The following is a 27,616-nucleotide window of genomic DNA, read 5'->3' on the forward strand; positions in this document are numbered from 1 at the left end:
CAGAAGTATTACTTCAAGGAAATGGGACACTGGGGGCAGCTGGAGGGTTGGTTCACCTAAAGGTTGATGGGGGATTGCCGTTTCACTGGAGATCCCTCAAACAGCAGGTATTGGTTTTTAGGTGTGTAAACTCTGACATTGTTCTAAGCTAATCTGACCTGAGTAAATTGACTCATCTGTTTGAGTCAAGAAAAGGCAAACATAATAATAATAATGATAATAATAATCTTCATAACACACCTCTTTGTCTAATACAGTAAAACTGATCATTATATCATCATTTGATCATTTGTTTTAGCTAGGTGTAGCCAATAAACTAGCATCTGAGTGTAGTGAGCACTGGCCACAGGGAATTTATCCTATGTGAATCTGTTTAATGATCTATAGGTGAGTGCGCTCTCCTTGGTACTGAAGTGATGTGGTTTTCTTTCTATGTGTGCAATAGATTATGAGACCTGCTGGATTGTGGCAGACCGTTGCCCAGACATGGCAGCAACATCCTGGGCGTGTTGCTTTTTGTGTGTAATGCTGCTACGTCTGTCGTTTTGGTGCAAATATGCTTTTGCTCTTTTACTTCTGCGCCATCTCTTGTCTCCACTGCAAATGTTCTAGACACGCCCCTGCGAGGGGCTGCAGTAGTGTGCTATGGTGAGAGCATGACAGCGGCCACTCTGCAAGATATAGAGCATTCTGACTCACTAGACTCTCAACCAATTTGTTCAAAAGGTTTGTCATAAGTCAGTCACAGTAACACAGGACATAGGACCACTGGCAAGCTCCACAAGCATTTATTTATTTATCCACTGGGGTTTTTTCTCTGGCACTGACATAGGTAAGTGTCTGTGTGTGTGTGTGTTTGCGTGCACACACTAGCCCTGTAAGCAAGACCACCTTAGTCGAGTCCAAACCAATTCCAAGACCGGTTCCAGTCGAATTCAAGTCAAGACCAGGTTTAAAGCAAGCCAAGCCCAAGAGCAGAACAAGTTGAGAATATCAAGACAAACAAAGGTTAAACCTCAAACCTTTCTTTCCAAATGCAAGACATAATCATTAGTTTTATATTACACTATTCACTATTTTAAAGGGTCAGTTCACCCTCTCCCACCTCCATCTAATAAAAAAAAACACAAAATAAAAGTAGCAAGTTCTGGTCTTATTTGTTAAGGTTTTGATAATAAAAATACAATATAATTGAGGTGAAAGGAATTTTATTTGTGGAATTATTCACTGGGGCTTCCTCCTACTGAAGAAATAGTCCCTATAGCAACAGTTGGACAGTGAAGCCTGTGGATAAGCAGAAGGCACATTGTTTCTGGAGGGACACGTTGCTGTTGGATTTTTTAAAAGTCATGTTACAGTGCTGTGAACACCACAAACTTATCGCCATTCACTCCCATTGTTCTCGGGGCGGAGGCAAATATATAAGGGATGGGCATCTTAAAATCGGGACACTTCAATGGATGTCTTGGATGGATAAGTAAGAGAGACAGTGTGTTTCTTTTCCTCTGTTTGAGTATACCAAAACATGTCAACCCCTCACATGTTTTTAGGAAATACTCAGGCATCTATCCAAGATTGTCAGATAGGATCAGTCTTCTAGGTATCATTTCCCCCAAATCCTTAACTAGTCATTGGTAACGTCAGTAGCGGGAACATGTACAAAGAAATACTTTATTCCCCATTCTTCTCTTTGACAGAGTCACACAGAGCAAGCTAAGAAGAAGGCTACTATTTCTACCATTTAATTCTGTTTCTTTTCAGTCCTGGAAGTAGTCTGTTCAAGGAAAGGGGTAATTTCACAATGTAACAAAATCCCCCTCTGGCTTAATAATGAGGAGATTTATGTGAAAGGGACATGACATGTCCTGTCAAAGAGTCAGGCAGCGAGGGAGAGGCCACTGAAAGATGCAGGTAGCCGAGGAAAGGGGGGAGGAAGGGAGCCAAAGAAAGAGTGACAGGATAGTGGCCGTACGCAAAAATAGGCATACAGGTATGACCTCAGTCCACCTAATCATAAACTGGACGACTAAACCTCTATTTTGATTGCTTCAGGGGGTTTAAGGTAAAAAAAAAAAAAAAAAAAAAAAAGAACCTCATCTCTTAGAAAGCTTTTGCAACATGACATCTGTCTTTCCTGATAGACTCAGCCGAGTAGAAAGATAGGCAAGAGTGTGTTTGAGACCGACACACACACAAAGACAGGGAGAGAGAGAGAGAACGAGCAGTTCTATGTGTGTGTGTGTGTGTGTGTAGAGGGGCAGGTTGTTGTGTCGCTCGTCTCTAATGCAATATACGCATGTGCCTTTCAGACTAGCAGCAGCAGTAGTTGCGGCCAAGAGAAGAAGAGAAACAGAGGGAAAAGAGGAGCCGAGTGATGGACTCCCCTCCCTCCCAAGAGGTCGATGACATCAATAAGAAGCTAATAATCCTGCCTCGAGCTACCTCAGAAGGGCTTGCCAGAGCGATCCACTGCAGTCTACCCCTTCTCCTCCTCCTCATACATCTCACTCTCTACATCCCCAGAAGACCACGGGTTGGGTAGGGGAGAGAGAAGGACGGATAGCGAGGTGTTTGGAAGAGAGGGAAAAGAGACATTTTGCTCTTCCTCACGTTTAGCTATTGATGAGGCCCACTAGGGATCGTCTGCTATTGATTGTGCCTTCTTTTCTTTGGGGCTGGGGTGCTTGTTATGGGAGGCACGTACAGGGGGCTTTGTTGTGTGTGTGTATTTGTGAGTGCATATATATATATATATATATATACACATATATGTGTGTGTGTTTTGTCTTTTTGCCACTGGTATTGTTGTTGCCTGCAGTAACTTTAGAAGGTAAGGTAATTAGATGCTTGATTGGGGGGTGTGTGAACCAGTCTGCTCCCTATGGTGTGTGCATGCGTGTGTGTGTTGGGTGTGAGTCACCTGCAAACAGCTCTGCGTTGGCTTACACAGAGAAGACATGTAACGGATATTAGATAGGAAGACAATGTCAAGATGAAGCCTAAACAGAGCAAAATGTGGTAAACTAAATGTCAAGTGAAGCCAGAGCCCCCTCCTGAATTACCTTATGGAAAAGAAATCTGATAGGATTAACTTTCACTGCACAAAGATCTTTTTCGCACAGGATGAATCATAAACACAACATGTGGCCATTTAGCTGATGTTACATTCAGCTGTGCACGCTTGTTTAGACACAGACACACATATATATGTCACACATACACATATCGACCATCCCACATGGGGAGAAAACCATGATGTCATCTTTTTCATGCCCTCTGTATTACAGTGCTCATTTCCAGTGGTCAAAGTTAACCAACTAATGCCACCTAGAGGTGATGCGTTACAACTACATCTGTTCGACGCTTCAGAGGACAATGGATATGTACAGTATGAGAGGATTACGCCACCACCACATGGCATGAGATTGTATATAAGTGAATAGAGTATTATGAAAATAAGCAGATACGCTTTTGGAACTTAGTGCACCATTAGTCAAAGAGCAGCACAATGCGTGTGTTTATTTGCCTCACATTTACAATTAACTCGCAAAAGTAGTAGTGTAATCACGTGCCAACTCTTACGTGAATTTGTTAATATTGAGTTGACAGTGTATACTCATATGCATTAATAATCCACAAAATGTCAAATTTAAAAGAAAGCCAGGCTTTAAGAGGATTTCCATTCCTCTCACTCAAAGTACTCTTGATGATTCAACATACTGGCAAAGGTTCATTTCTGGATTTGGTTATTTTTCTTTTTGTTGTTGGTTTTACTTCCAAATCCGGTGGCTGATGAATCACATCTCTTCACTTGATTCTCTTTTTTCATTCTCTGGTCATTCTCTCACACACACACACACACACACACACACACACACAGACTTCCTACCCCCGTGCTGCTTTCTCACCTCTTTGGTGACGTTGTCTTGGACCAGGCTGTAGAGGGGCACCACGCGGCTGACTTCCAGTAGCACAGGGATGGGGGAAGGCTGCTCTCCACTCCTGCTGTTACCAGTGCGGCCTCTCCCTGACACTCCTCCCATCATGGCCTGGTGATGGCACAGGTGGCAGCCAGCTGGACAGCTTCCTTTCTCCTCGCAGCGGATCTCCACACCACTCACCATGTCGTCAGACAACAGCTGGCTTTTCTGCAGTGCTGACAGGTAGCTGATGAAGGGAATCGACTTCAGCTCACGCCGCCCACCGCCGCCAACCCCCTGGTCTGTTGCCTCTGGAGGGGAAGGCAGGAGAGGAAGGAGGGTATAGGTAGAAGGGGGTACAGATATAGATAAAGTCAACAACAATAATTATTTATGTACATTTAAGAAGAGGGAGGAAAATAGCCATTTCTTTCACTTTCACATGTATTATTTCCAAACTAAAAAAAACAATCCCCTTTTCCCAAACGCTCTCTTTATTATTTCCATAAAACAATTTATGGATCTTAAGTTGGAACATTCACAATCCCTCAGTTGCAAACAGTGTCTGCATCTGGATTTACTTTTGCTTGCTGCCAAGGAAAAGAAGAAAAAACAACAACTAATCCCTTACTGTCATCAGCTTTTGTAGGCAAAGGATGAATGGAAGGGGGGAGGGAGAAGGGGTGTCACTGGCTTCTTCTCCTGAGTGTCAATTACCACTGTTTGATGTTCTCACTGGAGTTTGGTGGAGGGGTGGGGGGGGTTCTTTGTCATCATTTCCTCCTCCAATGAGAAAACAACACACCATGCGGAAAGAAGAGGCAGCGACAGCGGCGGGGGGAGGAGGGGGTGCAGGGACAGGAGAGAATGCTACTTGGGCGTTGAGAGTTTTCGCTTGGAGGACACATCGAGCCACATGTTACGGTGGAGCAGACCTGCCATCTGTGCTGATGTGGCCGATGTGTTTTTCAGACTATTTGCCTGACAAGAACAGATGATGCATATTTGAGTTCTCCAAATGAGTGATAAGATGCATCATCGGTCGGGGCTACATGATGATGATGCATGATACCCTCGATATTACACTTTAAAACGCTGAATGTGTATTATACATGCGTGCTGGTTAACAAAATACTGACTTACCTGCACCCTTTGCTGAGTAATGTAGTTTTGTCCTAATTAAAACAAACTAAAACTAACTCTATCCATCAATCCCAGGCGTGAGAATAATCAACACATAAATGTACAAATATTTAAGTTATGATAACATGATCACATACATACAGAGGCACACGGGTGGATTATCCAGATTACCAATGTATACAAAATTTCACAATTGCAGAACATGCATACAAGGAGCAAAAACAGCGAGGAGAAGGTAAATCCGCTACATTATTCAGGGTGGGGTAATTGGGGCCAATTAGGGTTAATATTTTAAATGACTTATTTCCTGTGAACAGTTTTAATGGCAGTGAAATTAAACCTCCGTCAAACTATTGTCAGTGGTAAAAAGACAACATACAGTGCATGAACTCAAACAGTGTGTGCGTTTGTGTGAGAGACAGAAAGTCTAAATGTGTCTGAATGTGCAATTTCACTTGGACTCCTAATGTCAACAACGTGAAATAAGTTAACCCAAGACCTGAAAAGGGGTGCGTAAGCTTTCAACCATTCATTTCTCCTACACAAGTACATGCCAACATGTGCTTTACCAGCAGGTATTCAACAGCTCTAAGATAAACCAAGGACAAACCAAACAGGTTGTGATGTTTGCCAGGATCTTGTAGTGGGAAATCACACGAGGTTGATTCAAGTTGATGTGAAGATGTGTGATCATGAAAAAGCATGATTTAATCACAATATATCTCAAGTGAGTTTTCAACTTCCTAATAACAAAAACAGAGAGCAAAATTGACTTGACTTCAATAACTACGCCTAACATGTGCATAGGAAGCCCTTACATCTTCCATTTCCATATTTAAACTCATTATAACAGCATATTCAACATTCTAAAAGAGGACCCTGATTCTGTCTGAAACATTGAAACTGAAAAGAAAGAAGAAAATAAAAGTATACTTACTTGTAAATTTGTTTGTAATATTAAAAGCACATAATGCTGGCTAGCATTATAAGCATTATAACAGCATCATAAGAAGACTACATGAAGGAAGATATTGATGTAAGTCTAATAGGCAAGACTCAACAACCTAGCAAAATAAGATGGAACATTACCGGGGTCATGAGTCCAATGAAGATTCTGGTAAAGGAGATGCAAAATGTATTTATCTAAAAAAAATACATTGGTATCAGCTTTTAAGAAAACCAACAAACCCTACAATGTATAATATTCGATTATTAAATGCACAAAGAAAATCCAGAAAAGAGGACATGACCGATTTGTCCTCAGTAGTAGCTCTGACCCTGATGTGTGTGTGTGGGTGTGTGTGTGTGAAAGAGTTGAGTCTCTACATACATACTTTTTATGCATGTCTTTGTGCCTTGCTCCCTGCGTGTGTCTGTTAGACACTGGCAGGCAGTTGAAAGGGTGGGTGGTAACTTCATGTGCATGTAAACAGGCTCAAGGAGTGGCCCAAGAGCCCAATTACATGCACTTCTTGAGGCAACACAGACACAGAAAAGAGCTGTCGAAAAGAGCGCTCAGGGTAAAGCCCCATAGCTCAGGTTGGCTGTGGCTCGTCGGCCTTATTCACTCTTCCCTCCCTTAAATCATTTCAGCCGAGATCACGTGTGTTTACATCTATTTAAACAAGTGCATTTCACGAAAGGCTCGGCACTGTCAAGTATTTGTGGACAAAATAAAACATGGCCGCAGTAATGTGATTGTGAGGGTTACATACATACATTAATAGTACGAATGGATTGTCCTCCTGCTAAATGTCGTTTCTGCTATGTTTACTTTGGGGATAACAGCTTATTTTTGTTCTGTTTAAGTGTCTTTATTATAAATCTTGTTTTGAGACTGGTAGCAGACTGCTGAAACGTTTAATTTCCATCTGGGATCACTGAAGTACTTTGTCTGTGTGTCTGTTTATTTGTGTTTGTGCACTGTACAGTTTCACTGACATTTGACTGACGGTGACACCCTTCACAGGGAGGAATTAAATCAAACCACAGTTAAAGCTGCAGTTAAAGGAGTGGCCCGTCATTTAGTTTATTTTATAAACTATGACGCCACTTTGCTGTGTAGAATGAATGTGATGCTTATGCAACATAATGCAGTTCCTTGCAGTATTTTCATTCTTGGGGAGTTGATGAACCATAAATACGTGTAATTGTTAGTGGGAAGGATGGTGGACCCCTACTCCCGCCATCAGTGTCCAAATTGTGTTGGACCACCAGGAAAGGAATAATGTCGAATAAAAGGCAGCAGGGGTCTGCTTTAATGTCAGCAACCCACCTGATCCGTCTTGAAGCACAGACCAAAGAGTCTAATGCATTAACACATGTGTGAGCAAAGGGTGAATAGGCGTGGTGCATACCGGATCCTAGCCCACAGGGTCGGGCGCACTATCGGCCTGTTTTTCCCATACCATTGAGGAGGTGGACCGTAGGCATGTGCAATAGGACCCCAAAGATGGTGAACTATGTCTGGGCAGTGTGAAGCAAGATGAAATCCTGGAGGAGACCCGTAACAGTCCCAACATGCAAATCACACTCAGAATCCCATGATGTTATCTGAATAATTAGAGGTCTCCGGGTCGAAATGATCCAGCTCCAGCTATTTCTAAACTTTAAATGTGTAAGAAGCCCTGCTTGCTGACTTGGCGCTGGGTTAGGGTTAGGGTCAGGGAGTACTTTGGGTTTTTGTATGGCAGTGTCTGATGCAAAGAAGGCAGGCCAACGGAGGGGAAGGGCTGTCAGTAGCAGCGACTCTGGATGCTCACTGGCTCATTCTTGCAGATCTACTTGGATCACACGCACATTATAAGCAGTTGGAGCAATAGACTGTATCGTCAGTGTGTTGCAAATGGTACCATTTATTTCCTGGACTTGAAAAATGTGCAATTAGCCACTTAACTTGAAAGCCAGTTTGATTTAGCATGAAGGGTTCAGCTAAAAACAAGTTATGGGTGGTCATTATTTTGAAAGTCCAAGATGGCCACCAACATTGCAGTCAGGACATTGTGAACCTGACTAACATTTGCATTGTCATTAAACATACTGAGTAGATAAATGGAGAGAATTTCTTAGCCATTGATCTTGCACAGCCTTTGTTAATTAAAATGTCTTTTTTGGACTGCTTTCAGTGTAATTACTCATCAGGGACACATCCCCTCTGGTCAGGGTTATGTTACCCAGGCAACAAAAGCAAAGGTGTCAAATATCTTTCCATGTTGTCAGATATAGTTACTGTTGGCATTGTTGTTTTTGCTTTATTAAAAGAGCTGCTAGTGCTACACGTATTACAGATCTATGAATTTAGCAGACCCTTGTTATCTACAGAAGCTCCCATTCCCTATTTTCTGTTCTACAGTGTTACGCAATATTGGTATAGCAAGAGAGAAGCATGCTACAGTAAAATCTGCACCAGTGTGAACTGTACATGATGCACATTCAAATTCAACTGAGTCATACCTTGCTTTAAATGATGTCAACTGAAGTTACTTTACAGTGGTCTTTTACTAGCACTGACATTTATCAAATATTTTAAAATGACATCAAAATGAATATCCACATCTCCTCAGCAGTGGTGGAATAAGTGCTCAGATTTTTTTGTTCACCTAAAAGTAGAGATACAATGCTGTAGAAATACTCTGTTACAAGTAAAAGTCCTGAGTTGAAAATATCACTTGAGTAAAAGAAAGCATTAATATCAGAATATACATGAAGTAGCAAAAGTAAAAGTAACTGTCCATTTCTGAATAAAATACAGGATATTATTGAATTATCAAAGTACATCAAACTGTCAGATAAATGTTATGTAAGTATATGTAAATGTGAGCTGTAGTGGAGCAGAAGTAACAGAAAAAGCAGAAAATAGAAAAAAGTACCTCACATTTCTACTCAAGTACATTTCTTGGGTAAATGTACTGTTTTGTTTTTACAACCTAATTGTGTTAAAAGTTCTGGACCACAAAGAAAAGCAAAGTTTCTTAGATGGTCCCAACTCACACAGCCACTTCTTCTCGTGTCTGTGTGCAGGTGTGCTGCATGGACATCTTCCATCTAGAGGCCTTATTCTGACATCTAGTGGTCTCTTCCTGTCATTGCCGGCTCACATCTACACACCCCAGACATGCCGCCACATCTGGGTGTGTTAAAGTGCAATTACAGCCTGCGAGCAGAACTCCAAGCTCTCACTGTGACACTAATGAAGTAAGGCCTATGCTTTCCTCCTGATCACTAAAATGACTGAAATTAATGCATTTTAAGATAAATAACAATTACTGTAAAATTTCAGTCTAGGTGGGAGAAGTATTGCGAGTAATATTCATCCAAATTAATAAAATACACTTGACAAATGACAAATTCTTTTGCCCAATCCATGGATGGTGAATCCCTTTCGCTGCATCCGGACCCTGGCTTTCCTTTGCGCACAGCAGCCAATCAAAACAGCCGTAGGGCTCGGAGGTGTGCGTATTTGCGTCACACCCCGGCTCTGCGTACGTGACGTCGTCAACACTGCAGTCTCTCACTAGCAGCTGCAGACAGACAGCACGTCCTCCTAAACCTCTATACTTCCAGCTAGCAGTGGAGAAAAGGTAATGTTTTAAAGCAGAAATGTCAAAAGAGAAGCATTACGACGGACATATCGTATTTTAGAATGCACGTTAATCAAAACCGGCCCCGTGATAATACCGAATAACACTGGCGTTGTGTCAGGGAGCAGCGCTAACATTTGTGTTTTTGTTGAGAGGCCTCCGATTTAGCTAACGTTGGGTTGTCTAAAATTACAGAATTCTCGGCGGAACTCGTTTGTAACGTTGCGTTTGGACCGTTGGATCTATTTTTAAGCATCACGAGACCACGACGGCGCCCTCACATGTACCCTAGTTAGCTAAACGTTACTCACCCCCATAGCTTGTCATTATTGCGTGGGTCATGTGTCAGTTAGCCCACCGATAAATGACAACAACTCACCAACTGGCTAGCTTGCCTGCCACTATCACCATTGCCACACGGTGCAGTCGGCTGTAACGTTATGTTACACGGTAGCGTTGGCTAGTCAGTAGCACAGCTTGTTGACACCGCTGGATAGTTGTCAGTGAACAAGGGTCACTAAGGGGTTAACTGGTCACCCAATGAGTGATTTTCTCCTAATGTTTATATCCGCTTCACTACTGCTTTGAGCTACTTCGAACTACTTTTGAGTCGAGATGGGCTAGCTTGCTGTGCTAGCTTGCTGTGCTAATTATATGTGGCCACATACTTTTATTTCCCTAGTAAATGAACTGCAAACGATCCTACTACAATTAGGCTTAGGACAGTATCATTTATTGTCAAACAGTCAGTGACTGTGTACTGTGATCACTGTGACTTGTCTTATTTTTCTTGCTTTTATTGCAATCTCTAAAATACAAATGTGAGGCATCACACAATTGAAAATGATACTAATTTCCTCACTTTAGTTTGTGATATTACTCTACTTTGTAGAATGTAACACTGAATGGTAAAAAAAAATATGAAACATCACTTCCCTTTTATTTTTTTTCTCACTCAAGGAAAGGGCCATAATGGCGGCGGCATCTTCCCCGCTGGACGCAGATCTAATGAGAGAGGTTCTTGAATGCCCCATTTGCCTGGAGACCTACAACCAGGAGCAAATGAGACCCAAGCTCCTGCAGTGTGGTCACACAGTGTGCCGGCAGTGTCTAGAGAAGCTGTTGGCCAATACTATCAATGGTGTGCGCTGCCCCTTCTGTAGCAGGGTCTCCCGTATGAGCAGCATCTCCCAGCTGGCTGATAATCTCACTGTGCTCAAGATCCTAGATTGCACTACATCCTGCAGTGCTGCCGCCGCTGCGCTTATGTGCAAGTCCTGCTGCAACCGCCTTCCACGCCAGTACTGCCATGATTGTGCCACAGTCCTCTGTGAGCTCTGTAAAGGAGAGGGCCACCTGCATCAAGGCCATTCGGTCCAGCCGATTAGGGTGGCTGCTGAACAGCGTCGTAAAGAACTGGGTGGCAAGCTGGCTGCTCTGCGTGATGTTATGGGTGAAATTCAGAAGAAAAAGTCTGCTATTGAAAACATCACTAAGTCTTTGAGAATAAAGTACCAGGCAGTGCAGCAGGACTATACTGCAGCTGAGTTCCGTCTTCAAGAGGAGCTCAGGAGGTCACGAAGGACATTCACAGCTTCCATGGCGGAAGTGGAAAAGCTAAATGGGCAGGTCCTGGAGGAGCAGACGTATCTTCTTAACATTGCAGAGGTAAAAGTGGTGTCACGCTGCGATTATCTGACAATGCTGGTGAGGCAGAGCGATATCGCTTTGCTAAAGGATGATGGTGGAGGCTGCGATGATGAAGAGCTGGATCTGAGGAGCAGCTTGCCCACCATGTTTCAGCTGAAAGACCTTGAGTTTGTCAGAACAGAGCACTCTAAACCCATTGAGGTAGGCCAGTTGACCACAAATACTTATACTGTTAATGCAGACGATGAGGAGAGTGGGTTGGAGATTGCACTTGAGGGTGATGTAGATGGTGTGGCTGGGGCAGAAGGGGCTACAGGTGGTGCAATGGGGGCTCCTGTGGATATTTACAGAGATATCGATATGGTTGCAGCCGTACAGGAGGCGGTATGTGGTTCACCAAGCAGCTTTAAGTCAAAATCCATGGATGCAGGTGGGGGATCACCTGGAGGAGCCGGGACAAGTACAGGGCCCCCAGTCTGCCAGTTTGTGAAGAAGATGGGCTGCAAGGGAACTTTGCCCGGCATGTTCAATTTACCAGTCAGCATCTGTGTTACACCACAAGGTGAGGTGCTGGTGGCTGACCGTGGCAACTACCGCATCCAGATCTTTAATCGCAAAGGTTTCCAGCGTGAAATCCGGCGTAATGCCAGTAGCATCGACAACTTTGTCCTGAGCTTCCTTGGGGCTGACCTGCCTAACCTCATCCCTTTATCCATTGCTGTTACTCCTCAAGGCCTCATTGGGGTCACTGACAACTACGATAACTCAGTTAAAGTCTACACGATGGATGGACACTGTGTGGCTTGCCATAAGAACCAACTGATTAAACCATGGGGAATTACTGCCATGCCATCAGGTCAGTTTGTGGTGTCAGATGTGGAAGGTGGCAAGCTGTGGTGTCTAGCAGTGGACCGCAATGTAGGTGTGGTCAGCTATAACCGGCTGTGCTCTGCTGTGCGGCCAAAGTTCGTGACGTGTGATGCAGCTGGAACAGTCTATTTCACCCAGGGCCTGGCCCTGAACTTTGAAAAACGCCACAATGAGCCCCACCTGGAGGGTGGCTTCTCTATTGGCTCAGTAGATACCGATGGCCAACTAGGCAAACAGCTCAGCCATTTCTTCTCAGAGACAGAGGATTTCCGCTGCATCACTGGCATGTGTGTAGATGCCAATGGGGATTTGCTGGTAACAGACAGTGGCAGAAAAGAAATCCTCCAGTTTCCCAAAGAGGGTGGATTCAAAATTCTCATCCAGGAAGGGCTGACCTGCCCTGTGGGAGTGGCCACCACCCAGAAAGGACAGCTGCTAGTCCTGGATTGTTGGGACCACTGTGTCAAAGTCTACACATACATTCAGAGGAGGCACTCCTCCACTTCCTAGAGGAACAATCCAGTCTCTCTGCACATGATCATAAGAGGTTTAGTAGGTATGTGTTGGTTGGTGTGTATGGAAGTTTGAAAACGGTAGAAACACACTGTTATCTGTCACTTTAGTTTGGCTGCAGTCCAAACATATTACACTCCAACTTTCTGCGTTATTGAATTAATGTTCTAGTCAGTTTGGTTCGGTTTAAAGCCTATTTGGATTTTAATTTAATACCTCAAAATAAAAATCAGCTACTTAGGCTGCCTCTTACCTGATTATTTTAACGCATCATAAGACTAAAACAGACCTTGCAACATTTTTACGTACTAGCACATTTAGAATAAGTGAAGAAGCCATTGACGAGGCACAAAATACTGATGATTTTCCTCCCTCTATTATTGAGTGCTGTATCTATCATTCAGCCTGACCGTGTGTGACGCATGGCTTTCACTGATTTGGCTCAGCTTTGCAGAAGAAAAACGGGAGGAGCAAGAGCTGAAAATGAACATGTATTTCCATATGAAATAAAGCATACTAAGGCTTTTGGCCTGTGAAGCACTTTATTATTGACACAACACTGTTTCCTAGTGTTAGGTTTTAGTAGCACAGACTAACATTAATGTTGCTGAATGCAGCTGGCAGCTTTAAGGTTTACTGTGCAGTTCGCTAATGGCAAAACAGTAACCAGGTATCAGCATTCATTTAATTGCATTCAGTAACATTCAGGGAACATTAAGTGTAAAATATTAAGTTACCTATAGGTAAGAGAGCAATAGTGATGAAACTGGGTTTCTGTGGGTCTACACTTTTTATTGACATTGTCGGGAAAAGTCTTTGTCTTTGGCCTATAATAGGAAACATAGTGTATTTGAGGGTGACTGACTTAATGCAATCAAACTTGGGGTTACTTATGTTCAATTTGTGTACCACATTATTATTATTACTGCCTAGCTAGTCTGTGTGTACATCTGCCACAACTTTCTCCTTGTGGTGTCCCAGCTACAGCCTCACGTATGAGAAGGAGGACTGATATAACCATCTGCAAGCATGGAAGTCAACTATGAGCAGTCTTACTCATGATCACAAACACTGACCCTGGTTTTGGTCCTTCTTTTCAGACACATAAAGTTCTAAGGACCTAGATGTAACTTGGAAGCCCCTTAAAATGTCAAGACTTTTCTTTCAAAGGCCTATGAGCGAGTCTTGAGCTTCATCATACGATCATCCATACATTACTTGTGCAATGCTAGCATAGCCAACACTAAATAGCTCCTGCAGCCAGACCACATTAAGCGTGAGGGCACAGCAAGCATGTACAACTTGAATAATGTTTAAAAACTTTGTTCAAACCTGATGTTAATTCCAGCGAGATCGTCTCATGCCATTGGTTCCACCGCGCCTGGGTTGTGGTCACACAATCGTTGTAGGGATCACTGGCAGGAGTGTTTAGAATAGCACTGCTAGGATAATGATGAGTGAAACCTCCAGCATCACACACCAAATCTGGGATATTGGTTCCATGTTTCTACATCTCCCTCAGGTTTTTATTCAGCACTAGACAACTTGTAACCTGAGTTCTCTTGTGTTGGTAAATATGTTTTAAAAAAAACCAAAACAGCCATATACAGTGTTTTGCTAGTTAGTGCTAGTGCTAGTTAACATTAAATTTGTCTGTATCTGCATGTATTTCATTTATTAAACATAAACATGCAGATTTATTGAATTCTGGGTCCATGTGAAGCATTTAGACAGATAATGCTTCCAGGTAAAATAACAATAAACGTCACCTTTAATGAAAATATTTAGAGGCCTAAATATGGGGAATCAAGTTAATCATTGAAACCCGCCCATCAATACCGTACGTAACGCATTCTATGTCTACAAAGTCATAAATAGTAAATATGCCTGCTCTGAAGCTGTATGTATTTTCCAGTCCAGGTTTGCTCATAAGAGCATGTTGCATACTGACTCAGTTTCAGCCTTAAAAGTAAATGATTTCACAAAGCTGACCTTAACTCTGCACCTGGAGCCCTATTAAACAGCAACATACAAATACACATATCTGAGGATCAAACTGTATTGCAATAAAAGACATGTTTTTAATATTTCTACACAAGCAAAGCGAAAAAAAAAAAAAAAGAACCCCTAGAAGTACCAGGTGAAGTCTGTCGCGGTCATACCCTCGTGATCTTTTATTTTACATGATGTATTTGTTTTCTTGCTAGGTCGTGCTATCTCTCCATACCAAACGAGCATACTTTATTTCAAGATAGTGGCACCTGCATGTGAATCTTGCCATCAGGATTTCTTTTCAGTGCTTACACTTTATTCCAGTGGTCACTAGAAGTAGTCATTACTAGAGAATATTCAAACCGTAACAGTGACAGAAAAAATGCATAAAATGCTAGAAAAATCAAGTGTCCTTGTGTCAGTGTGCTGAACATCACAGTGTCTCACATCACCACGCGACTTTATTTATTTTCATGACTGGATCATAATACTGCAATATGTTCCATGAACCAAACTCCCGCGTGTTTTCGGTGTTACGTCCTTTGGAGGCTGTGAATTTTACGATGTGTCGAACACATTACAGACAACTCTGTGTAGTCAAATTCATGTTTGTATTGATGATTATCTGAGTGCAATAAAAAATGATGAAACAACTTGTAGCGGCCCTTCTTCAAACCCCCTCTAACATTCACAAGTGTAAGTCTTGCATTCAAAATCAAGTATGAGAATCATCAGCAAAATGTAATTAAAGTATCAAAAATAAGGCTACACGTGGAGCAGCATGGTCACTGTCATTACTATACACATATTGTATTACTGGATTAATGTTATTGCAATACCATGTAAGCAAGAACTTCTGCTGGACAATCCTTGGTAATAAAGTAAAGTAACTCAAAGTTGTACTTGAGTAAATGTACTCAGTTACTTTCCACCACTGCATGAAGTGTATTAAGAGTCAGGAAAATGCCGCTGCCATTTATTATAGTATTTATGTTGAAGCCCGGGTGCCAATCAATCAGCGCTTTTGTGGATCACGACAGGATTAAAACACAATTTTAATAGAACAGTGCTGAAAGATGTTTTTGGGATGCTGTAAGGTCACACTGATAATTTGAAATAATTCATGCAGCTTATGCTGCCTTTTAACCAGGAGGCGAATCAAGGGAGGGTGAAATCTTTAAACGTAACCCAGTTTAGTTTATAGTCAGTATAACCCCCGCGTCCTGTTAAATTATGGTAAATCTTGCTCTGCTTCTGTTCACTGTGTGTTTGTGATGGGTTGCTTGCTTTGATTTAGAAAAGCATGTGTTGTCCTGGTTACATTTGAAAGTAGCCCCATCACTCCTGAAGTTACCACTATTTTATCCTTTCTCAACACACGGACCTCTCTCATTCGCAGACGCTTCCAAAAATTATGTTACGTAAATCTCTGCTTCTGATTCATTTCCCACCACAAAAGAAGATAAAAAGCAATATGTAGTGAATCTGAGGATCTCCATTCACTCCTTTCAGAATTCAACATTTCAGACCTTCCTCCCTGTCTCTCTTACCTTTCTGATACTGCAGCCAGAGCTGCTGCTGGGCCTTCTTGCTGGGGAAGTAGATGCTGCAGCTGAGCTCAGAGCCGTACAGGGCCTCGGACACATAGTGGCTGCCATATTGCTGGAGAAAAGCCAGCAGCTCCTCGCGTGTGCTCTCTGCTGATAGCGTCTTCAGGACCTTAGAAAAGCCTACCAGGTGTAGAAGAGAGGGAGAGGGAGGCGATTTTGTAACCACAAAGCTGGGCATTGATGAGAATTATATCTGCGTGGTACGTCGGGATGTTAAGCAGTCACAAAGTCATGTTACTCAGACAATGACCTGTAGATAAGGTGATGGAGCTGAGCTTGACTTTGTACAGATTGCTGCGCACTCTCCACTGTTGAACCATGGGATAGCCCACTGCCTCACTGAACTGGGCATCGCCTGCGAAAGACAGAACAAAGGGGGGAAATTAAGACAGAAGGAGAGATACAAGAAAGACAGCTATTGAAAACAAATTACACAACTCATTGAGAGCAGGTACAGTTCAAAATAAATGACTTTAGAAATAAAATCAATCATTTCATTTGAAGAGTTTATTGCAGATCTATTGTTCTCCATTATAGCCTTAACATCATTTATGATCACAGCCCATATCCCAGCTGCTCCTGGATCAATGGCAGATATATAGTGCAGCTTGAACTCCAATTGGATTGCTGACATTAGAAGTGGGAGCAATCTCGCCTTTCTCTGCAATTCAATTACCAAACTTTCACACCAGTTTAGAACTAAAGCCACAAAAGTGAAGCGTATGGGGAGGGAAAAAAAAAAAAAAAAAAAATGCTTACAGGAACCTTGATCTTGTGCCTCTGGAAAGCGTTTTACACCTGAGACACTCATGCACAGTGAAAAGGGGCAATTTGGTTTCTGTGTGTGTGTGTGTGTGTGTATATGTGTTCAATTCTGATGAAAGCAAAACCCAAGTGAAAATCTCAGGGGTCAACGTGGACCAAATGCCAATTTAGCTAATGGAGGGATTAGGGAGCAGAGGTGGAAGTTTCAAGCCAAATGTTTAAGTGACTCTGTCCCTCACAAGATGGGGCGGAACAGTCAAGAAAAGGATAAAAGGATGAAACGGGGGATTTGGTGCTATAGCGTGTATGCAGTGTATGCATAACGGTGGCATACAAGAATAGTCGAGGGCCAGCCAATATCTTTTTAAATAATCTTGCGTGCTGGATTTCACATGACAGAACAAGAACATACAAACTTTTTGCATTGAAAATAGCAATGATAACAACTGCCGCAGGCAAAATGCAATGCATCAAATCTATCCGTCTATTACCTATCGATCCCCAAACTCTCACCTGTGAGGAGCTGCAGGTTGGGTAGGGGCTCAGACAGCACCCCTCGACACTGTTCCTCTACTGGTAGGGGGATGACCATGAGACCATCGGCTAGCTGGGGAAAGTCCTTAATAAAGTTGTTGTCCCTGTGAGAGAGAGAAAGAAAGAAAGAAAGACAACAGTTTACAATGAATTCTTCATCTGTTGTGATGATCCCACAGTATCACAACTCTACTTTATCTATAGGTTGTGTCTAACAGTCAGTGCTGCAGCTACTAATTCTGAACTCCATGAAAACAACACTTAACAATAGATGTCTATAATCTCCCCAGCTGCCCCATCCAGCTACCGCCCTCCTGAATCATTCAGACAGAGGGCTTTGGGAAATTTCCCTTTCGTCTTGGAAGTTTTTCCATGATTATGCTCTACGTCTACCTCTGTGTACACCCCGTTTCATGCCTCGTCATCGCGGCGATTTGTTGCAGCCACGAGGCGACGGAGTGACAGTTCTCCCCGCTGGTTGTGTAAACAGCAGTAAGATGGGTCAAGGCCAAACCATGCGAGTATGTGTCCGTGTGATGCTTGGCGGCCCAATAAAGCAAATGGTTGCGTCCCCCAGTTAGAGGGCAGAACAGAGAGCTGCAACCAAAGATAAGACAGACCCGCTGGAATCTCTCCGTCTCTCTGCCGGAGACGATAAGTACAAGAGAGAATGGTAATGAGAAAGGAGTGTCAAGGAAGGATAGAAGAAGACACGCTCTTAACCCTTTGAGGGTCTTCAGCACTTTCTAGTGTGTTATGATTTTTATTTTTAGCATATTTTATCAGTTTTTCATGCATATTGCTTATAATTTTGCAAGATGGTGAATTTTTCAGAGTTCTCAATTTTTTTCATGTATTTTTTGTGTATTTTAGACCATAAAATGATGCGCATCATGACAAAAACATGGCAATTTAAGGGTTAATTTTTTAAAAAACTAATTAAAATTTGATATGTATGATTAGGGCTGATGCTGGTCTAAAAAACTTTTTAGAAAAAATTAAAAAAAAAGAAAGATTTTTAACATTTTTATGGCTTGTTTTTATGCATACACATTTATGTGTGTAAGGATCTTTAACGTGATTATTTCTGAGGACCTTCAAGGGGTTAATGTACTATAGTGAGAGGTCATTAACACTCATGAATGTATATAGAGCTGATATGTTTGAATGGAATATTAGCTCTAAACATGATTTCCATGCGTGTTTCACTTTCCCACCTCTTTGCGACCCTACGCTTATCACACTTGCAAAATAAAAAGCAGTACAAGCAAGGAAGATGGCGTATGTTCAGCTCCATTTTTGTTCAGTAGATAGACGGTTCTGGTTGAAGCAAAGCAGTTGCAGTTCATTTCCTGTCAAAAAGATGAGTTGTCTTGTTGCATTCCGAGAGCACGGCAAGCAGCAATTCCCATAATCCACTTTTATGGGACCAAGTCTCAGAGCACAGACCTTGTGCCGTAGAGACCAAGAGCTTCACTCTTCTTGATATCAATTTTTCATCCTGTCCCTCTCTTTCTGTCTCTCTCTCTCTCTCTCTCTCTCTCTCTGTTTCCTCTAACCACAAAGCCTGTTAGACGCAATCACAGCCTCAGTGTTACAATGGAGAGGTGGAAGGATTGACTCAAGGGCAAGGGATGAGAGGAGAGCGGGAGAGAAGAGGTGCTGTAAAAAAGATTACCGTGGCTTATGCTCACAGAAAACGTAGGCTATTGATTGCTAAATTAAATCAGCCAGCTTCACGCTGAGGCTCACAGAACCTTTGGAGGTGTGTGGACCAAGATGATATGTAGCTTTATGGATTTTCAAGCCCAGATATGGACTGTCCTTGACACTCTGCAAGGAGTTGCTTTTCTTTAGCCACTTTCCTCACAACACCCTTCCACAGTCTAGGGTTGAAAGACATTCAGTAGAAGAGGGTGGCGTATGTCATCGTTCGCTTGAAGAGTTGTTCAAAAATAAAACCACAAACTGACTCTTATTTAGATGGGTAAAGACTAGTGCCTTAGTTCTTTGTAGTACCTGAGTGCACATAAAATCGTTAACTGTCCTTAACCTTCTCCTTTCTCTTTTCCCCTCTACCCTCGAGGGAAAAAAAACATTTGAGGCAAGTATAGATTGCTGTAGCATCTGTCGCTTGCAGAGGTTAAGTGGTGAAACAGCAAATTCAGACGAGTCAAAGTGTGAATTCTGAAGATTTCTCTTTGCATGGTTTGATGAGACCGCAGTTCTTTAGACGGTGTTTGTGCGTGTGAGTGTGTGGCAGGAAAGTAACTTGAAGCTATCTATTTTGCTGACAGCCCATTACAGGAGGAGACATTTATCTGTACCACTACAAACCAAAACATACCAGTGCGGTTAACAAAATGAGCCGGTTGTATGTTGTAAAGATAATTTCCATCTTACACAAATGTTAACAATACGGTTTAGCTATTAGCCGGTTGTGGCTAACTTGTCTCACTTCGAAGTGACAATTTGACAAGATTGATTCAACTCAACGAGGATTTAGGAGCAACAACCAGCAAACCTGACAATAGAAATAATGTGTGCTGACGTTGCTTACTGAAACTTAAATGGACCTGTGCTTTTCCTGCAATGACAAGACAAAAAAAATGTACGATAGGATTCCTTTGGCAGCGCTTTAATTTCAGAAAGCGATTTGCTAAGACACAAAAAAGGTCGTTCATCATAGTGAAGCACAGGTGCTATTAATAACATTACAGGAATAGAGAGGCATTTGGGGAAAGTTATGCTCATTCAGTTTCTGTCGAGCACTGAGATGAGAAGATCGTTACCACTCCTTTAAAGTTTTGTCTGTTCGTTTAAAGTTTAAACGAACAGACAAAACTTTAAAGTAATGTCTCGAGGCAGCAGCTGGCTAGACTGGAAAGACTGGAAACAAGGAAACACATTATATCTTGTTGGTTTGATATGGTGAGTTACACTTCTATTTCTGTTTAATATGTACAAATGTGTAAAAACAACAATTCACCATAGAGGTGGATTATTTCTTGAATCAGGAAGTCAGACAGTGGCAGACAGTAACCTTAGCCTGGTTGTGTGCACACACTGCCACTAATGAAGACTACCACGGGTGGAACAGTAACTTTATCCAGGACCCCATTCGCCACATTGAGAATATTTTTTCTTTTAAAGCAGGTTTACCTCTACTGGATTAAGACCTACTCCTGGTTTAAAATATACTCTTTCCAGGTACCCAGTGCATTATTTTACCAAGTCACACTCACACACACACACACACACATAGCCTTACCACACTCAACAACCTCCCATACACCAGTCGACATGTGAGCTCACTGGGGTAATGTGTATTTACTCATGTTTCATTTAGTGCCCGTGTGTGTTCGTTAAGGGCGGTGGACACGGGGCTCCCTCCTGGCAAAAAAAAACAAACAGGCCTCCTCTCCTAACTTGACTCTACAAGTGGCAAACCCTTCCCATTTGACGGAGAACCTCCAAAACACAAGCTCTACAAATTATACCTGGTGGGATGAATGCAAATATATACAATACCAGTTCATGCATATGCATATTTTCTGGAGCTCTATGTCTCTCTTACTTCTGCTCTCCCTCTTTCTCTCATAGTCCCCTGTGTGTACTATTCCAACTCAAACACAGTAAAGATATGTCGGATTATTAAAGCATGCTGAAACACAGTCTTGCATGCGAATAGTTTTTGTCAAAATCTCTCCTATGCGCTGCAACAATTGTTCAGTGTTTGCTCAGCCTAGTCCCCCAGCTGTAACCCTTTCTAGTTGACTCTCTGCATCCCTTATTCCTTCCATCTCTTCTTCACTTATTCACCCAGATACACCTGCTCTCTTCTCCCAAATCAGAGGCATTATGGTGATAGGCACAGATGAGAGCTATCCACAAGTCAATTTAGAGAAATGTTTTGGTGCCTCTCTGCGTGGGTTTGAAAGTGTGTCTTTCTATCAGGGTGTATAAGAGCCGTGATGGCTACAAGTCACTTAATTTCAAATGCCTGTGTGTTTGTGCATGTGAGGCGCGAGAACAGGTGTTTGCGCATATGTCTGAGCGAGTGTTTATCCGCGTTTGTGACTGTGTAACTGATATTGAGTGGTACTTATCTAAACATTGTCTGAGGTAATTGGCTCTTGTGCCGTTTCGTCCGTGGAGAAGCCTCATCTCGCTACATCTTAACTGCACTGACATTCCACACCATCTCAGTTCATTATCTACAACTTCAAGATTTATCTTGACAACAATACAGGCTAATGGGGCTTCTCAATAGTGGCTTCTATTGGACAATCACATCCACCACCATTTCTTTTTTTTCTGTCCCATTTTTCTTCCAACTCATCTGCCGAAGAGGAAGTTAACACACCTACCAAGAATCAAAAATAGTCATAAATAAGCCTTTGGGGACAGACTCTGGAAAGCTGAAACCATAATCGAAATCATCTATCAATCTTTTTTGTTTTTTTGTATTTTACAATTTATTGTAATACAGTATCTGTAGTGTAATGTGACTTTATTACATTGACATCTGTATATTTTAACTACACTGTGCATGTAAAAGCCCAATTAGGGACAAGAGTTAAAAATGAGCAATAGCTGCAAACTATCACGTCAGTTTCATGCGCTGTATTGGAACTATGTTAAATTGCACAGTAAGTAAAGAAAGTAATTAGAAAGGCACAATAGAGTATTTAGAGGGCGCATTGTATGAACTGCCAGGAGCTTATTATAGATCTACCCTGCGGATTTGAAACGGCACATTCTGGCCTTCCATTTTAAAAACAACTCTGTTACAGTCAACCCATCAGTCCAGAAAATGAATTATACGTGCAGCCATAGTTTCCAGAGATGAACCTCCTGGGCATGAAGAGCTCCCCTAACAATAACGAAACCGAGCTGTAAAGCATGCAGGATGCTCTTTTCCACTCATTTACAAGCTGCCTTTTGTCGACTGATGCAAGCACTAACAAAGACTCCCTAATTCCCAGTGGAAACCAGTATTGAAAACACATACAAATCCTTGGTGCCAAGCTTACAAAGGCTATATTCTGATTATTGGAGTCTCTGTTCCGGCTCTGCTGCTAATTGAGCACGTGTAACCTTCTTGGGTCAAAGCTAAACAATGAAGTAGCTCGTCAACATGCAATAGGCAGTGATAACTTCAGTACTCGTGTTCGTCTTCACATCCAAATAAACCGTTTAATGTTGCTAGCTGTGTTAAACTGAATTTGAGCCTAATGCCTCATGAAACATGTTGTTAAACTGTGTTGTGATGACTCCCCATGGCGCCGTGGCTCAGGTATTAAGATCATGAGTGAGATCTTCACACAAATTGCGGGAATAATAGCTTCAAATACGGCAAAAACCGTCGGGAAACTCCGTCAATTACATTATGTAATGTCATACAAATAACTTTTATCCTTGGGATGAGATTAAGGAATTTAAGACTAAGGTTCACAAAAGGCATAAGTATACAAAAAAACTGATTATTAAAACGTCATTATAATAGATATGAGCTGGGGGTGAAGGCCAAATATATTTCCGCATCCAAATTTTGATGTCAGTCAATTACTTTTATATAGTCCTACTCCATTTATAAAATCCTGTCAAATGATCCAGCGCTGAACTACATCCTGATACAATTTAATGACCACTTACAGAATAACACTGGGGTGTTACTGTGTGGGCGTGAGCCAAATCAAAGAGTCTGCACTTTCTGTAATGACGAATAAATAACTAACTGAACGGTGGGAAAAGGTGAGAAACCCACTGGCGGAATAAGTAGCCTACTCAGATCTAAGTAAAAGTAGCAGTACTACAGTGTAGAAATACATGTTACAAGTAGAAATCCTGCATTAAGAATGTTACATGAGTAGAAATACAATAGTATTAGCATTAAAATGTACTAAAGGTACCAAAAGTAAAAGTACTCATTATGCATTATTATTATATTAACAGAATATAGAATATTATTGGATTCTACTGATTAATGCATTACAGTGTTCATTATTTTAATAAATGTTGCAGCTGGTAAAGGTGGAGCTCATTTCAGCTGCTTGCTCTGCATTTTATAATCTGTAATGATTTATTATTTGATGATATTTCGTACTCTGAAAATAAAACTTCCCTCATCAAATAAATGTAGCGGTGTACAGAGTGCAATAGAGTCTGCCAAAATGTAGTGGAGTTGTAGTATTAAGCAAAGTAAAAGTACCTCAAAATTTCACATAAGCACAGTACCTGAGTAACTGTACTCAGTTACATTCCACCCCTGGAAAAAGCACAGACAAAATCTTCACCACTAGAGGCTGCTCTTTCTCTGTGCCAAAGGACAGACTAGTGGTGTCAGGATTAGTGAGGGCGCAGCATCAGTGTTTCTATGTGTTTGTTATTGCATTTTATGCACAGACTGCAGGGTTCTCTCGTTTTTTTTGCTCTGACAAACTCAAAGGACTGCAAGAAGCGCTACGCAGCACCGTTTGTTAGATATTCCACAGTGTAAATGTGTTAACTATAAGCAGTGTTGACCTCCCAGCTATTGTGTTCAGTTTATAAACAGGCACATAACAATGACAGTGACACTGGCAAAAAAGCTGAAAAAAGCTGAGCTGTTTTGTGTGTGTGTGTGTGTGTGTGTGTGTGTGTGTGTGTGTGAGACAGAGATGCAGGATATGGGGGGTCAGGCAGGGCACAGAGCTGGAGTTCACAGGTGAACTGGACGTGGGAGAGAGTGTTTTCAGAATGTGTCAGATAGGAAGGGATTGCAGGTGTGACTGAGGTGCAAAGATTACTTGTCCACTGGGACGGCAGAGGGGAGAGGACCTCAACCCGAGGGAGGGTTGAAGAGTTCGGACGGGGGGGGGTTACCAATGGCCAGTTAACCGCAGAGATGGGAGCGACAGTGAAGCAGAGGCTGAGTGTGAGGCTGTAGGGTTGAATCATGACCTGGAGATGCCGGCGTGCTGTGCCCTTGGTAGCCTTGAAGGCTAACAGCGGTGTTTTTGAACTGTACGTGAGCAGCCACTGGGTGCCAGTGCGGTGTAGATAGGAGGTGGGGGTATGTTGAAGAATTTATGGAGGCTGTAGACAAGCAGGGCTGCAGCATTCTGGGTATGCTGAAAGGGTGTCAGAGTGGATATGCATGAAGACCAGGAGGGAAAAAGAAAATATCTTTGCCTGAAATATAGAAGGAGATAATGCCCTTCAGGCCTGATAAAAGAAACCTTTTCTGAGCAACGTCAGTCTTTTATGGTCAAAAACTTCTTGTAGGAGCAGCTTGTGCTTGACCAGCTCTTGTTTCTGCTTTTGCCATGCGACTGGATGTGGGGGGGGGGTGGGACAGTTTACGAAATGATGCTGGCAAAGGCTGCTTCCCTAATTTTCCTGCACATTGAAAATAAAATGAAAATTATGAAAAATCTTATTATCTTATTATAATATAAATTCAATCTTATAATAATAAATTATCTACAATGCTGCATCTTTTGTAATATCTTCCAAGATGTAGAAAAAACCCCCACTGTCCTACTAAAATACACCATGGCTCAGCAGCAAGTGATAATGCTAGCTATGCTCAGGTGGCGTGCATTCATCGGTGCATCAGTGGTCTCCTCCCAAGCTTTTCCTTCCACATACACAAGAGAGCTAGAAAACAACCAACAGAAAATTTGACATCCAGCATGACACAGCATGCTTGTAATTTCTACGGCTGCCATACTGTTTAGATTCAGCCCTAACTGGGATAATTATCCAACGTTTGAAAGAGAAGCGTGCAACAAAAGACAAAGACAGTTGCCTCTACCACGAAATATACACACCATGTGTGTGTATATGTTAACTTAGGGTTGAATCCAAATGTGTTACTCAGTATCACGCAAAGGCCGACAGGCAGTGTGGGCTGTGTAATAATGTCTATTGTGCCAAATATTTGAGCTAGCTGGTACAGTACATCTCAAATCACTCAAATATTTAAAGGGTTACTTCAACTAAAAACACAATTTCTTACTTACTGAACCTCTAGTGGTATCTAGCCATGCAGACAGCAGACTTCAGTGTTGTAGTTTTCCATTTTCTTTTTTTTTTTTTGCAATTTGAGTGAACCGACTCTTTGATATTAAAAGGAAGAGGGAGGAAATTTCAAGACAGTCACAATTTACATTCGTCCTGAAACGAATGTAGCTGAATTACATACTACGTCATATCATCTCTGAATCAGACATTTAATGTGTCCTGCTACATTATCAGTCAATCCGACTGTCTCTCTTCTCGTTGTTTGCCCACCATTGCTTTCAAAGTGCTGCCCAACTTGCCCTTGGGAGTCATCCACCAATTTGCACTATCAAAGATTTATGAGAGCTGGGGTGTCTAGCCGATTCAATTGCATATAATATGCTTAATAGCTGTAATATCTGTTATTTGAATAAACACTTTGTGTGAGTGGGGCTTGTCGGATGAGTCATAACAAAGATAAAACACCCAGTGTCACCCAGGGCAGAGGCCCCGGATGATGGATTAAATTGTTATTAAAGGACAGCATCTGAAAACAGGCTAATATGCAGCGTAATAAAGCAATCAGAGATGTTTACCTTGAGACTTGAGTCACAATTTCTTATTATAGCTGCAGCCACAGCTCAGTTGATGAATGTTTCCACTGAGAGGGGGAGATCTGGTGACTTTTCATGGCCAATATTGATTAGCCCTGGGAGGTGATGCTGTCAATGAAACAGCCTCTGATGGTGTTTGTGGTTGTGTACATGAGCGGCTGTGTGCACGTGCAGCTACAGCTTCACCGTACACCTGTAGACAATTGACCCGTAGACAGTTTCCAGGTAGCAGGATGCTGCTTGGCCAATTGAATTCAGTGGTCATTACTGTGGTTCCTGTCAGATACACTGCAGGTCTCACACAGACTCTAATGTAGACAGAAAAGTTGAAATATTGGACTTTTAAATATGCCTCGGTGCAGGAATTACAAGTTACAAGTGTTTCTTTCTGTACAATAGGCCTATTACATTACTCATTGTTTTTGTCCCTCTCTCTTTAGACCCTTTCAACACTCACACGGACCACTCCACCTCACTTTTATTCCCCTGGGTTGTGTATACAATTGTAAATAGTGTGTGCATAGACACTTTTTGTACCTTGGCATCTCTGTTGGAATGCCTGGAAACTGTGGAAATGAACTCCGGTGGCCAGAAGCATTAACATAGAGTTGACGCTCGGTAATGCAGAGTGAGGGGGCATGCGGGGCAGCTAGTTGTGGAACTGTTTAGAGCCATTGCTTTTCTACTTTTTGTTATTCGACTTGCACTTAATCCCCCCATCTGTGTCCATCCATCTTAACAGACTTCTGTCTCTTTTAATCTGCTGTTTTTCAGAAACCAACAACATGTCGGGAAACACAGCGACATTGCAGATTAGAGTGGGACAACCCTTCACGGTCAGGCAACTGATGAAGCTCCAGGCACGATCTCTCCGGACCCCATTATTACATATTTTGGGTTCAAAATGACAGGTAGATGCAAAATGCTGCCTCAGCCGAGTAATGGCTACAACATAATCCTTTGGGGCAGTGTGCCTGATCAAAGAATGTCTACTAAAAGTACTTGTTTTCGTCACTGACAGGCTCAGATTGTAATTCCAGGTGTCTGACAACATTACGGAAAGAATACCTAAAGAGATGGAACTGTAAGGGAAGGGGCCTTTAGAGTGCCTAACTCACTTTAACACATCCATTGAATCATTTCTGAATTAACGTGGGTTCTGTCCATTCACAAACAAGACAGGGTTGTCCCACTCTTAATCTGGTTTTGTCATTGTGTTTTGTCACATGTTTCTTCGTGAAATGTCTTGGGGACACAGGAGACCTTGCTGCAAATGCATTAAAGCGAGTGAATGTAAGTAAGTGAGTGTGTATCTTTGTATGTAGGCTCCGTGCATCCATCACTAAAGCCAACATCCTTCATCTTGCTTGTTCATCATCGTGTTTCGTGAAATGTCACTTTTTTTCCAGAACATTGTCGCGTTATGTAAAATGCCG

At 42.1% G+C, this 27,616-nt stretch overlaps 2 protein-coding genes across 2 annotated transcripts in view; one reads left to right on the forward strand and one right to left on the reverse strand.

Moving 5' to 3' along the window:
* The window catches only part of LOC139218828 (astrotactin-2-like), a 251,718-nt gene that overhangs the window by 43,495 nt on the left and 180,607 nt on the right, over positions 1-27,616 (reverse strand). The window contains exons 14-17 of the mRNA XM_070850535.1: positions 17,557-17,681; positions 16,529-16,633; positions 16,219-16,398; positions 3,909-4,231 (exon numbers count right to left, since the gene is read on the reverse strand). Coding sequence (XP_070706636.1) covers positions 3,909-4,231; positions 16,219-16,398; positions 16,529-16,633; positions 17,557-17,681 — 733 coding nt within the window. The remainder of the gene's footprint in view (positions 1-3,908; positions 4,232-16,218; positions 16,399-16,528; positions 16,634-17,556; positions 17,682-27,616) is intronic.
* trim32 (tripartite motif containing 32) lies at positions 9,585-13,826 on the forward strand. The gene is made up of 2 exons (XM_070850538.1): positions 9,585-9,643; positions 10,604-13,826. Exon 2 carries the CDS (start codon positions 10,616-10,618, stop codon positions 12,671-12,673), a length of 2,058 nt encoding a protein of 685 aa, XP_070706639.1. The 5' UTR covers positions 9,585-9,643; positions 10,604-10,615; the 3' UTR covers positions 12,674-13,826.

The sequence above is a fragment of the Pempheris klunzingeri genome, chromosome 19, assembly GCF_042242105.1.
Source record: "Pempheris klunzingeri isolate RE-2024b chromosome 19, fPemKlu1.hap1, whole genome shotgun sequence".
NCBI classification, from domain to species: domain Eukaryota; kingdom Metazoa; phylum Chordata; class Actinopteri; order Acropomatiformes; family Pempheridae; genus Pempheris; species Pempheris klunzingeri.